This window comes from Chiloscyllium punctatum, chromosome 25 (genome assembly GCF_047496795.1).
Source record: "Chiloscyllium punctatum isolate Juve2018m chromosome 25, sChiPun1.3, whole genome shotgun sequence".
Taxonomy (NCBI): domain Eukaryota; kingdom Metazoa; phylum Chordata; class Chondrichthyes; order Orectolobiformes; family Hemiscylliidae; genus Chiloscyllium; species Chiloscyllium punctatum.
This window is the reverse complement of record NC_092763.1, coordinates 28,761,093-28,773,909: the sequence shown is the minus strand read 5'-3', so window position 1 is coordinate 28,773,909 and position 12,817 is coordinate 28,761,093. Positions and strand designations below refer to the sequence as shown.

Genomic DNA, 12,817 nt, shown 5'->3' with positions numbered 1-12,817 from the left:
CTCACAGCGCCAGAGACTGAGGTTTGATTCCAGCCTTGGGTGACTGTGTAGAGTTTGTACTGTGTAGTCGCATGGGTTTCCATTAGGTGTTCTGATCTCTTCCTACAGTTCCAAAATGTGCAGGTTATGTAGATTGGTCATGCTAAATTATCCATAGTGTCTCAGGATATGCAGGCTAGGTTGATTAGCTATGGTAATTTGTGGGGTTACGGAATTAGGATGGGGGCTGAGTCTGCATGGGAAGCTCTTCAGAAGGTTGTTGTAGACTTGATGAGCTGAATGGCCTCTGCACTGTAGGGATTCCATGAACTGAAAGCATTATGTAGGAGCTGTTGTACACCAAGTTAATCAACATTGAACATTATCTGCAGCAAGTATTTACAGCTTGAGCAGCTTTGGATCTGACTTGAGGGGATTTGAAATATGGTCCCTGATAAAGGACAGCAAGGTGTGACTGAAGGTGAAACAGGTATGGTTACACAAGGGCAATTCTCAAGAAGCCTTTGTCCTTGCAATTTTTACATACTGTACAGATGAGAATGGAGACCGAAGGGACAAGAAACAAACTGACCATGACATTTTGGCAGAAGGACCCATTCAGAAGGAGGGAGGAAATAAGAATTTAGGTATAATTTAAGGGCAAGATACTGTACTCTGCAGCCACAAGTCCTGAAGGCTATGTTCTAGATTAGAGTGGTGCTGGAAAAAATAATATTAATGGGACTGGAAAGGAAGTTCTGCTGAAAGATTTTGAAGAGTTGGGAGCTAAATTGAAAAGAAGAATCTCCAAGGTAATAACCTACAAGCTGAGCTACAGGCAAACTGGAATCAGTAAATAAGGTCAAGGAGTTAAGTGTGTGACTTAAAGATTGGTGTGGGAGGAATGGCCATTGATGCCATCCTGGAGTATTTGGAGATGCCGGTGTTAGACTGGGGTGTACAAAGTTAAAAATCACACAACACCAGGTTATTGTCCAACAGGTTTAATTGGCAGCACTAGCTTTCTGAGCACTGCTCCTTCATCAGCGCACCAAAAGCTAGTGCTTCCAATTAAACCTGTTGGATCATAACCTGGTGTTGTGTGATTTTTAATGCTGGAGTATAGATAGCTGATCTCGTTGGATTGGCTTCACTTGAACTGCACTGGGACCAGTATCCTAGTGAACTGAATAACTAGGGCTGTACAGATGACTTTGAATTAATGGTGCTGGGTGGGATTGAATATGCACATAATAATTATGAAGACAGCAACAGAAAGCCCTTGTAACAATGGGGCATGTGAAATGAACCACACAGTCCATAAAACTGTGAGAACAACCAAACTGTCAATTATCATTTATGTTGGTGTTTGGGCTGTAGATGTTAAGAATTCATTGCTGATGGTTAGAGGATATAGTCCATATCAGTTAGTTTTTGGTAGGAATCTAAATGTTCCATCAGTAAGAAGTGATCAGCCTCTAATTTGGAAAGGGGTTGCAACTAGTTTTGCTTTGTTGAAACATTTGAAGACACAGCATACGGATAGGAAAATAAATCATGAAAGCCAAAGTCTCAGAAAGAATTTGTTGAGTCTTTAAATATAAGGTAAGGCTATGTGGATACCAGTTTTAATCTGGCAAATATTGTTTAGTGTAAGACATAGGCCTTAGAGAATAGAGAGACCTGGAGCTATTGGCAAAAATCAAACAATAATAATTTTACGTCATGGGAAGCAGACTGTTTTCAGATTTAGATTCTGAAGGAGTTTTACAAAATAATAGAGAAGCTAGGTATGTCTCATAAGCAAATGTTGCACAGCTAGAAAGATCAAACTACCACAATTGATAGTTTATCTAGTAATGGACAGATTAATTCTGATGCTCAATATGAGTCCATTGATTCCAAAGGACAACTAGTAAAAGGAGGCATCAAAGTCAAATATTTATGAGAAAGGAGCTGGTCAATGGAGAGGTGCAACTTTTATAAGTGGAGCTGAGAAGGCCGCTAGTAAACATAAAACCTGAATTAATGTGCATGATGACGGGCAGGAGATTAGGCCCATTGATTGCAAACATGAACTACTGAGGTGGAAGGGAGGAAAATGTAGTATAAGCCCAAATAATGAAGATTAAATCATAGATCATTGGAAAGAATCCTATTAATAAGCGAGGGAGGTCAAACAAAAGCAGTACAGAAAAAGAAGGCCAGATAGAGAATGGAATTTAACAAGGGCAAAAAAAAAGCACAAACCAGAAGCTGAAGGGATGGGGAAGCTTTAGTAGCCATAAACAAACTAGATGACAACTTAATAAAAATACTAAATAACAAGAACTACAAAGCTGGAGAGAATGTGGAAAATGCACAAGTGATAACCAGCTCTATCACATAGGTGGATGTGCATGAAAGCTTTTATCTCATCAGGTTCTTTTGAAAACCTCAAATGGACATTCCTTCACCACACTCGCAGATAGTTTATTCCAGACCTGAAACACTTGCTTTGTGTTTCTCCTTGTCCCTCCATTTATTCTTTCCGAAATTCCCTTACATCTGTGCCCTCAGGTTCTTGAACCTTCCGCTAATGGGAACAGGTTATCTCTATCTACTCCGTCCAGACCCCGCATGATTTTCAATATCTTGGTCAAATCTGTCTCAACCTTTGCTTCTCCACTGAAAACAGTCCCAGCTTTTTTTTAGTCAATCGACATAACAGAAGTTCTTCATAAGGGAATGGTTTTCATGAATCTTTTTCGCACCCTCTCTGAAGCCTTTGTGTCCTTCTGTGGTATTGTGGGGAACATTTAGCATTGCATGATGGGAAAAAAATTGGCCAACTCTTGAGTTATAAAGGACTATGGCAAAAGGTTAGAGACAGTAAACATAACACAGGCTGGAAGCATACAAAATCTCTAGTCTCCTTTTATATTTCGAACTGCAGATTTTAGCCTAAACAAAATATCCAGACACAGAAACAAAGTTAGATTGATGCTTTGGAAAACCAATAAGGAAACGTTCAGTGTTATGGATCACAAACATTCCAAGATAATCTGTCACTTCTCAGCATATTTTAAAGTAGTTAAATGTTATCCTTTCCTTTGTAAAGCGTGAAAAATCATGCCTCTCTTCTCATATTTTTAGCCAAATCACTGCATGTTGTGTTTCTTTTTAATAAAGGCTGAATATTTTTCAGTTCAGTTCAGTTCTGAACCTTTGTCTAATGTGTTCATTTAGCTGTCACAGAGATGTGCTAATTAAAATCCGATTTAACACTTCCCTAAGTTCAAATCCCAAAATAGGCCGCAATTCTCCAGTTGTTACTGAACAAGTCTTTTTTTAACAGCAGCTTCAGCACGATTTTGTTGCATTTGTACTGTCCCTCACCATGGGAGACAGGAAGCAAGACACTTTTGGAATACTGCATTCAATTCTGGTCACTGTGCAATAGGAAAGATGTTGTAAAACTTAAAAGGATGCAGTAAAGATTTACCAGGATGTTGCTGGAGTTGGAGGGAGAGTTTGAACAGGCTTGAGCTATTTTCCCTGAGTCGTCATTTGCCTAGACCTGTGTTTTTGTTTTTGCTGCTGCTTTCCTATTAATTACTTATCTGTGCTACTTAACTCTGTGATCTGCCTGTATTCCTCGCAAGACAAAGCTTTTCACTGTGCCTTGGTACACGTGATAGTCAATTCAATTCAATGCAGTTCACAGGCTGAGGGGCGACCTTATAGAGACTTATAAAACCATGATGAGCATCGTTAGGGTGACTGGCCAAGGTCTTTTTCCCAGGGTAAGGGAGTCCAAAACTAAAGGGCATAGGTTTACAATGAGAGGGGAAAGATTCTAAGGGTACCTCAGGGGTAACATTTTCACACAGAATTGCTACATAGATGGCATGAGCTGCTGGTGGAAGGGATGGAGGCTGAACCAAAGAACTAGGAGCAGGAATAGGCCATCTGGGCCCTTCTAGCCTGCTCCGCCATTCAATAAAATCATAGCTGATCTTAATGTCGACTCTGCTCTACTTACCTGCCCTCTCTCCATAACCCTTAATTCCTTTACTGTTCAAAACATTATCCAGCTTAGCTTTAAAAACATTTACTGAGGAAGCCTCAACCATTTCATTGGGCAGGGAATTCCACAGATTCACAACCCTCTGGGTGAAAAAGTTCCTTCTAATTCAGTCCAAAATCTGGTCCCCCCAATTTTGAGGCTATGCCCTCTTATCCTAGTTTGACCCGCTGGTGCAAATATCTTCTCTAATTCTTTCTTTTGCTCCCTATCTATTCTCTTCATCATTTTACATGTTTCTTTAAGATCCCCACCCCCCACTCCCAATCTTCTAAATTACAATGAATATAATCCTCATAACCAACCCCCTCAACTTGGGAATCAAACTAGTCAACCTCCTCTGCACCCCTCTTAATGCAAGTACAACCTTTCCCAAGTAAGAAGACCAAAACTGCAAGCAGGACCCTATAAAGCTGTAACACAACCTCTCTGCTTTTAAACTCAATCCTTTTAGTAATGAAGAACAAAATTCTATTTGCCTTCTTAATTATCTCTTACACTTGCAGGGCCAACCTTTTGTGAATCATGCACAAGGACACTCCCAGATCCCTCTGCGTAGTAGCATGCTGCAATTTCTTACTATTCAAGTAGTAATCCTTTTTACTGTTATTCCTACCAAAATGGATGACTTCACATTTATTAACATTGTACTCCATCTGTCAGACCCTTGTACACTCACTCAAACTATGTCCTTTTACAAAGTTTTACTGCCCTCTGTACACTTTTGGTATAAAAGGTACAATTTCAACATTTAAAAGGCATCTGGACGGGCACATGAATAGGACCATAATTATTCACAATTTGGAGCTGGAGACCATGTATAGTGTGTCAAGGTTTGCAGATGACACTAAGTTGAGTGGTAGAGCAAAGTGTACAGAGGTCTATAAAACTTTGTAGCCTCCTGGCAAACTCACTATTTGGTCCTGATGTAGCAAATATCATTGACAATTTTAGGTTCATGACAGTGGATGGTCCAAACCCTAGAATTAAACATTGAGCCTCAGAATTTTCATCACAGAAACAGACCCTTTGGTCCATGCTGAACAGATATCCTAAATTAATCTAATCCCATTTGCGAGCATTTAGCCTGTATCCCTCTAAACGTTTCCTATTCATGTACCCGTTCAGAAGCCTTTTAAATATTGGTGTTGGGCAGATTATGGAAAATTGTTGGTGCAACAAGGTGGTGGTGATGGGAGGTTTAGAGTTTACCAACAGTGACTGGGATTCACTTAGAGGTTTACATGGAGCAAAATTTGTACTGAGCATTCAGGAGAGTTTTATAGAGCAGTATGTAAATAATCCAACTCGGCAAGGGGCCATACTGGACCTGGTGTTGGGGAATGAGCCCAGCCAGGTGGTTGAAGTTTCAGTAGGGGATTACTTTGGAAATAGCGATCACAATTTTGTAAGTTTTAGAATACTCATGAGCAAAGATGAGACTAGTCCTAAAGGAAGAGTGCTAAATTGGTGAAAGGCCAACTATAGCAAAATTCGGCAGGAGCTGGGGAATGTAGATTGGGAGCAGCTGTTTGAGGGATAGAAATGGCAAGATAAGGGAATCATAGATGACATGTGAAATTGTGAGACTAGCTAAAAGGAAAAAGGAAGCATACATAAGGAAAACAGACAAAGCTTTGAAAGAATATCAGGAAAGTAGAACCAATCTGAAAAGGAGAATTAAAAGGATGGAAAGGGGCCATAAATTTTTTTTTAGCAAACAGGGTTAAGGAAAATCCCAAAGCCTTTTATTTGTATATAAGGAGCAAGAGGGCAATGAGAGAAAGGGTTGACCCACTCAAGGTCAAAGACAGAAAGTCATATGTGGAGTCAGAGAAAATGGGTGAGATTCTTAATGAATACTTTGCATCAGCATTCACTGAGGAGAGGGACATGACAGATTAGTGATAGATGTTTGGTTACTCTCGGTCAAGTTGGCATAAGGGGAGAAGGTGGGTATTCTAAAAGACATTAAGGTGGATAAGTCCCTCGTCCTGTTAGGATCTATTCCAGGTTACTGAGGGAAACGAGAGAGATATTTTTGCAACATCTTTGAACACAGGTGAGGTTCCCAGAGGAATTGCTAATGTTGTCCCTTGTTTAAGAAGGATAGCAAGGACAATTCAAGTAATTATAGACTGGTGAGCCTAATGTCAATGGTACAGAAGTTGCTGGAGAAGATACTGAGGGATAGGATCTATTCCCATTTGGAAGGAAATAGGCCTACCAGCGATAAGCAACATGGTTTTGAGCAGGGAAGGTCATGTCTTACAAACTTAATAGAATTCTTTGAGGAAGTGACAAATTTGATTGGTGAGGGAAGGGCTGAAGATGGCATGTACATGGACTTCAGTAGGCATTTGATAAGGTTCTCCATGATAGACTGATGGTGAAAGTGAAGTTGCATGGGGTCCAGGGTGTACTTGCTAGATGGATAGAGAACTGGCTGAGCAACATGAGACAGGGAGTAGTAGTGGAAGGGAGTTTCTCAAAATGGAGAACTGTGACCAGTGGTGTTCCACAGGGATCCGTGCTGGGACTACTGTTGCTTGTGATATACATAAATGATCTGAAGGAAGGTGTAGGTGGTCTGATTAGCAAGTTAGCAGATGACACTAAGATTGGTGGAGTATCAGATAGCGAAGGACACTGTCAGAGAATGCAGCAGAATATAGATATATCGGAAAGTTGGGTGGAGAAATGGCAGATGGAGTTCAATCCAGGCAAATGTGAGGTGATGTAATTTGGAAGATCCAATTCAAGAATGAACTATGTCATAAATGGAAAAGCCCTGGGGAAAATTGATGTACAGAGAGATCTGGGTGTTCAGGTCCATTGTCCCCTGAAGATGGCAACGCAAGTCAATAGAGTGGTCAAGAAAGCATACAGCATGCTTTCCTTCATCTGACAGGGTATTGAGTACAAGAGTTGGCAGGTCATATTACAGCTGTATCGGACGTGGTTTGGCCACATTGAAATACTACATAATGTTCAGGTCGCCACATTACCAGAAGAATGTTGATGCTTTGGAGACTGTACAAAGGAGGTTCACCAGATGTTGCCTTGTATGGAGGGCACTAGCTATGAAGAGAGGTTGAGTAGATTAGGATTATTTTCATTAGAAATATGGAGGTTGAGGGGGGACTTGATTGAGGTCTACAAAATCATGAAAGGTATAAACAGGGTGGATAGCAAGAAGCTTTTTCCCCAGAGTGGGGGACTCAATTACTAGAAGTCATGAGTTCAAGATGAGAGGGGAAAGGTTTAAGGGAGATATGCATGGAAAGGTCTTTTTGTAGGGGGTGGTGGATGCCTGGAACATGTTGCCAGCGGAGGTGGTAGAGGCGGGCATAATAGACAGATACATGAATAGGCAGGAAGCAGAGGGATACAGATTGTTAGAAAATAGCAACATGTTTAGACAGAGGATCTAGTTTTGTGTAGGCTTGGTGGGCCGAAGGGCCTGTTCCTGTTATTTGTTCTTTGTTCTAATCAATCTCATCTTCTAGGATCTTCCCTTCTGGTAGACTTGTCAATGAGATTCAACCTCCCCACAACTCCCCACCCTGATCCTAATCCCATCAAATTGCTGATCATCAATTTCTGTTTGTGACCCCTGTATTAACATTTTTTTATTCATTTGAGGGATGTGGGCATTACTGACTAGGCAGCATTTATTGCCCATCCCTAGTTGCCCTTGAGAGGGTGGTGGTGAGCTGCCTTTTGAACTGCTGCAGTCCATCTGTTGTGGGTTGGCCCACAATGTTGTTTGGAAGATAATTCTAGGATTTTGTACGAGCAACAGTGAAGATTGGTGATAACTTTCCAAGTCAGGATGGTCATGGTGCTCCCACGTATCTGCTGCCCCTCTAGATGGAAATGGTCATGGGTTCGCAAGGTGTTATCTGAGGATCTTTCATGCATTTGGTGAAGTAGAAACTGCTGTTACTGAATGTTAATGGTGGAGTGAGCAGATACTTGTGGATATGGCGCCAATCAAGCAGGCTGCTTTGTCCTGGATGATGTCAAGCTTCTTGAGTGTTGTTGAAGCTGTGCTCATCCAGGCAACTGGAGAATACCCTATCACATTACTGACTTGTGCTTTGTAGATAATGGACAAGCTTTGGGGAATTAGGTGATGCGTTTCTTACAGCCATATTCCAAGACTCTAACCTGCTCTTGTATTTATCTAGGGAATCCAATTGAGTTTCTGGTCAATGGTAACTCTAAGGATGTGGATAATCCCAAGGATAAGTACATACAATAAACAGCTGTCTCCCTTTAGGTGTCGACCCTCTCTCCTTTAGACATATCTTTATCACCTCCCTCCTTGCAAACAAACTGTCCACCTTTTCATTCTGACAACCACTGACCCATTTCCAAACACTCTGTCCTCTCCAATACATGTGAAGACATGGTAATTGTCCAAATACCTTCCCACTTTTCCAAGAATTCCGTGTTAGTTCTTCCCCAGACCATTCTGACAATGGTGGGAAGTTGTTTCCCCTCTCCATGGCACTTGCCAGTCTGCTACATTTCAGCCAATGGATAGTGAAATATCAGGGAACCATGTTTCAAGACAGGTAGAAAAGAAATGTGACCAACAGACAGGATGGATTGCCTGAGGAATGGGAATGAGAGAGGTTGTCAGTTCATTGCAAAAAACCTTAAAAGCATTCTTGGACCAGAGCCGGAATAGATCGTCCTGTCCACACAGCTCATCTCCTTCCGCCATGGTCAAGATTCTTTGGGCTCCCAGCTCCTCCAGTTTGGTGTCGATGGCACGGGCAAAAGCACAGAAATGTGGGTACACTCGTGAACCCAGGCCAAAAACTGCAAACCTACAGGAATAAAACAAATCAGATTGTAACTCTCTGTCTTGGCAGTCGCTGTATCTGCAGCTTATGGATTGAGAGAGAAGGGAGCAAGGGGAGAGGAGAGGGGTTGAAGGAATAAGAAAGCAAAAGGGAGGAGAGGATGAGGGAGCAGGAGAAGATGAGGGAGAAGGGGAGGATCAATCTCAGAGCTTTGTAACCCTCGGGTTAAAACACCAGCAGTCATGTCTCTCTGATGAGAGAGCAGCAGTGGGGATTGCAAAATATTCAGCACCATTTGTGACTTCTCAGATACTGGTGCAGTCTATAACCAAAATTAGCAGATCTGGTCAACATTCTCCAGGGCAACAAGGGATGGGTGATAATTGTTAACTTAGCAAAAATGCGCACACTCCACGAATGAATAAAATAAACTTCCAGGCTTGCTTGATAAATGGCAAGTAATATAAAGTCATGCTGGCCATTCCTTTACTGTAGCTGAGTCAAAATCATGGAACCCCCTGTCCAGTATTGTGGTGGATGTTCCTATACCACTGCAGCAATTCAAAAAGACAGCTCACCACATCTCTTTTAATGGCAACCAGGCAATAAATGCTCACCTGGTCAGTGATAGACATGCCCCATAAATAAATATGTTTTTTAAAAATCATACAAAGATGAATGAATTGAGAGCAGAAATAGAAATCAATGGTTTTAATAGGATATCCTTTACAGAATCATGGCTGCAATGTAACTGTGATGATGCTGTTACATTACAAAGGTTATTTTGTCCTTGGGTTTTTTGAAGAGAAGTTGTAAAGGCAGAGGTGTTGAAGAATCTAGTTTAACCATGGTTAGTTGTTCTTCCAGTTTAGGTTTTTTCTAGTTTGTTTTTGGCTGTACCAGTCACAAGATGTGAGAGTCCAGGAGAGTTGCAAGTTTCAGTGAAAAATTTCTCTGACTTTCTCTGAAATCTCCCTCTGGATGTTGTTCCCTCCTGCCTATAAGCATTTGTGTTTGAATTTATTTTTTTTGCCAAGGGGTGTGTTTATGGGACGTTACTGTATTCGAACAGTTAATTAGTACTACGTACTGTATCAGGTCAGTTAAGTTTTTAATAGTTAAGTTATTCCAAATTTCACTTTCTTTTGTTCATGTTTTAACGGTTTTCTTTAAATGAATTGTGTTTTGCTTCAAGATCAGTGGTTTGGCCAGTTGTATCACACCTGTAACACCCACTTCACATCTGCCTATAAAATAAGGAAAAGTTAGGGTCTAGGCTGCCTGCTCAGAACATTTTGAGGGGATCTGGCCTGGTTCATAACAGTAACCAAGGTTGGACATGAGATAGTCATGGAGGTAGAGTAGCTCTGCTAATAAAGGATGAGATCAGCACAGTGCTGAGAAATCATCTTTGTTCAGAAGTCAAGATGTAGAATCAGTTTTGTGGAGATCAGGCATAGCAATGAAAGCAGTGACTGATTGGGAGTACTGTGTAGGTCTCCTCACAGCGTGACAGAACATAATTTTAAAAATTACAGAAAAAAAACCAAGAAAATTACAGCACAGGAACAGCCAGCCAAGGCTGGGCCAATCCAAATCCTCTAGTTAAACCTGTTGCTTATTTTCTAAGGGTCTGTATCCCTTTGCTCCCTGCCCATTCATGTATCTGTCCAGATACATCTTAAATGACGCTATCGTGCCCACCTCTACCATCTCCGCTGACAACGCATTCCAGGCATGCACCACCGTTTGCATAAAGAATTTTCCATGCGCATCTTCCCAAAACTTTTCCCCTCTCACTTTGAACTCATGACCCCGAGGAGTTGAGTCCCCCACTCTGCGAAAAAGCTTCTTGCTATCCACCCTGTCTATACCTCTCATAATTTTGTAGATCACAATCAGGTACCCCCTCAACCTCTGTCTTTCTAATGAAAATAATCCAAATCTACTCAAACTGTCTTCATAGCTAGCAACCGCCATACCAGGAAACATCCTGGTGAACCCTCTCCAAAACATCAACATTCTTTTGGTAATGTGGCAAACAGAATTGTACAATGTATAACAAATGTGGTCTAACAAACTGTAACACGACCTGTCAACTCTTGAACTCAATACGCCTTCTGATGAAGGAAAGCTTGCCGTATGCCTTTTTGACCACTCTATTGACTTGTTTTGCCACCTTCAGGGGACAATGGACCTGAACACCCAGATCTCTCTGTACATCAATTTTCCCCAGTACTTTTCCATTTACCGCAGAGTTTGCTCTTGCATTGGATCTTTCACAATGTGTCACCTCACATTTGCCAAGATTGAACTCCATCTGCCATTTCTACACCCAACTCCCCAATCTATCTATATTCTGCTATATTCTCTGACAGTCCCTTCACTATCTACTACTTCACCAATCTTAGTGTCATCTGCTAACTTGCTAATCAGACCATCTATACCTTCCTCCAAATCATTTATGTATATCACAAACAACATTAGTCCTAGCATGGACCCCTGTGGAACGGCAGCGATCACAGGTCTCCATTTTGAGAAACTCCTTTCCACAACAAATCTCTGTCTCCTGTTGCCCAGCTGGTTCTTTATCCATCTAGTTAGTACATCCTGAACCCAAGCAACCACCACCTTACCATGGGGGACCTTAACAAATGCCTTACTGAAATTCATGTATGTGACATCTACAGCCCTTCCCTCATCAATCAACTTTGTCACTTCCTCAAAGAATTCTATTAAGTTGATAAGACATGACCTTCCCTGTGCAAAACCATGATGCCTATCACTGTAAGCCCATTTTCTTCCAAATGGGAACAGATCCTATCCCTCAGTATCTTCTCCAGCAGCTTCCCTACCACTGACATCAGGCTTACCGGTCTATAATTACCTGGATTATTCCTGCTACCCGTCTTAAGCAAAGGGACCACATTAGCAATTCTCCAATGCTCCAGGACTTCACCCATGTTCAACGATGCTGTACAGATATCTGTTAAGGCCCCAGCTATTTCCTCTCTCACTTCCCTCAGTATTCTAGGATAGATCCCATCCAGACCTGGGGACTTGTCTATCTTAATTCTTGTTCGAAAACCCAACCCTCCTTATGCTGACTTGACCTAGAGTAATCAAACATCTATCCCTATAGGCATTTGGAATAAAGAAAAAAATGCAAAATAATGTGTGATTTTAATCTTCATATAGATTTGACAAACCAAACTGGCAGTGTAGCCTGCAGGAAAAGCTGATGGAGTATTTTGGGGAAAATGTATTAGAATAGTATATTCTGGAAGCAATCAGAGAACAGGCTATTTCAACCTCGTTATGTGTAGGAACACATGATTAAGTAATGATCTCATATTAAAGGATCCTCAAGACAAGAGTGATTATAACGTGAAAGAGTTCAGTGTGAGAATGAGAAACATGAGCCTGAAATGATTGTCTTAAATTTAAGACAAAGGGTATGAAGAAATGATTGGGTGAAGGCGAAAGGGAAAAAATAGGTTATAAAGTTAAGATAATAGAGAAGCACTGACACATTTATAAGGATAGAGATAAATTTAACGATGAGGAATGTTATGAAACTGAAGGCGTGTACGATACCTTTAAGAGACAGTGCACTGAAAGCTTACAAGCACCTGTCATATGACTAACTAGCAGTCTCAGAGTATACTGGAAAATTGAAAATATCTAACATTTGGTTGTGAATAGATATCTGAGTAGGTTGCTGTTTTGACAACTATTTGAATTTAACCAATCAGCCTAAATTATGCCTCAGGATACTAAAACCCAATCAAGTTTGAATTGGTTGTTCTGCCAACCTCGAAAGAATGAGATGACCCGATGTTTGCTGTATAAAAAAGGCAGGTATTTTGAAAGTCAGACAGAGTAACTGATATTGAGAGGGGCGGAGAGAGAGAGAGAGGGACAGACAGACTGACAGACAGGGAGAGAAAGAGAG

The 12,817-nt window shown here is 41.1% G+C and overlaps 1 protein-coding gene across 3 annotated transcripts in view; it reads right to left on the bottom strand.

The window, feature by feature from the left end:
- LOC140495790 (nitric oxide synthase 1-like) overlaps positions 1–12,817 on the bottom strand; it is a 108,135-nt gene that overhangs the window by 38,096 nt on the left and 57,222 nt on the right. For all 3 annotated transcript variants that reach the window (XM_072594898.1, XM_072594897.1, XM_072594899.1), the window contains one exon: positions 8,712–8,886. In XM_072594898.1, coding sequence (XP_072450999.1) covers positions 8,712–8,886 — 175 coding nt within the window. The remainder of the gene's footprint in view (positions 1–8,711; positions 8,887–12,817) is intronic.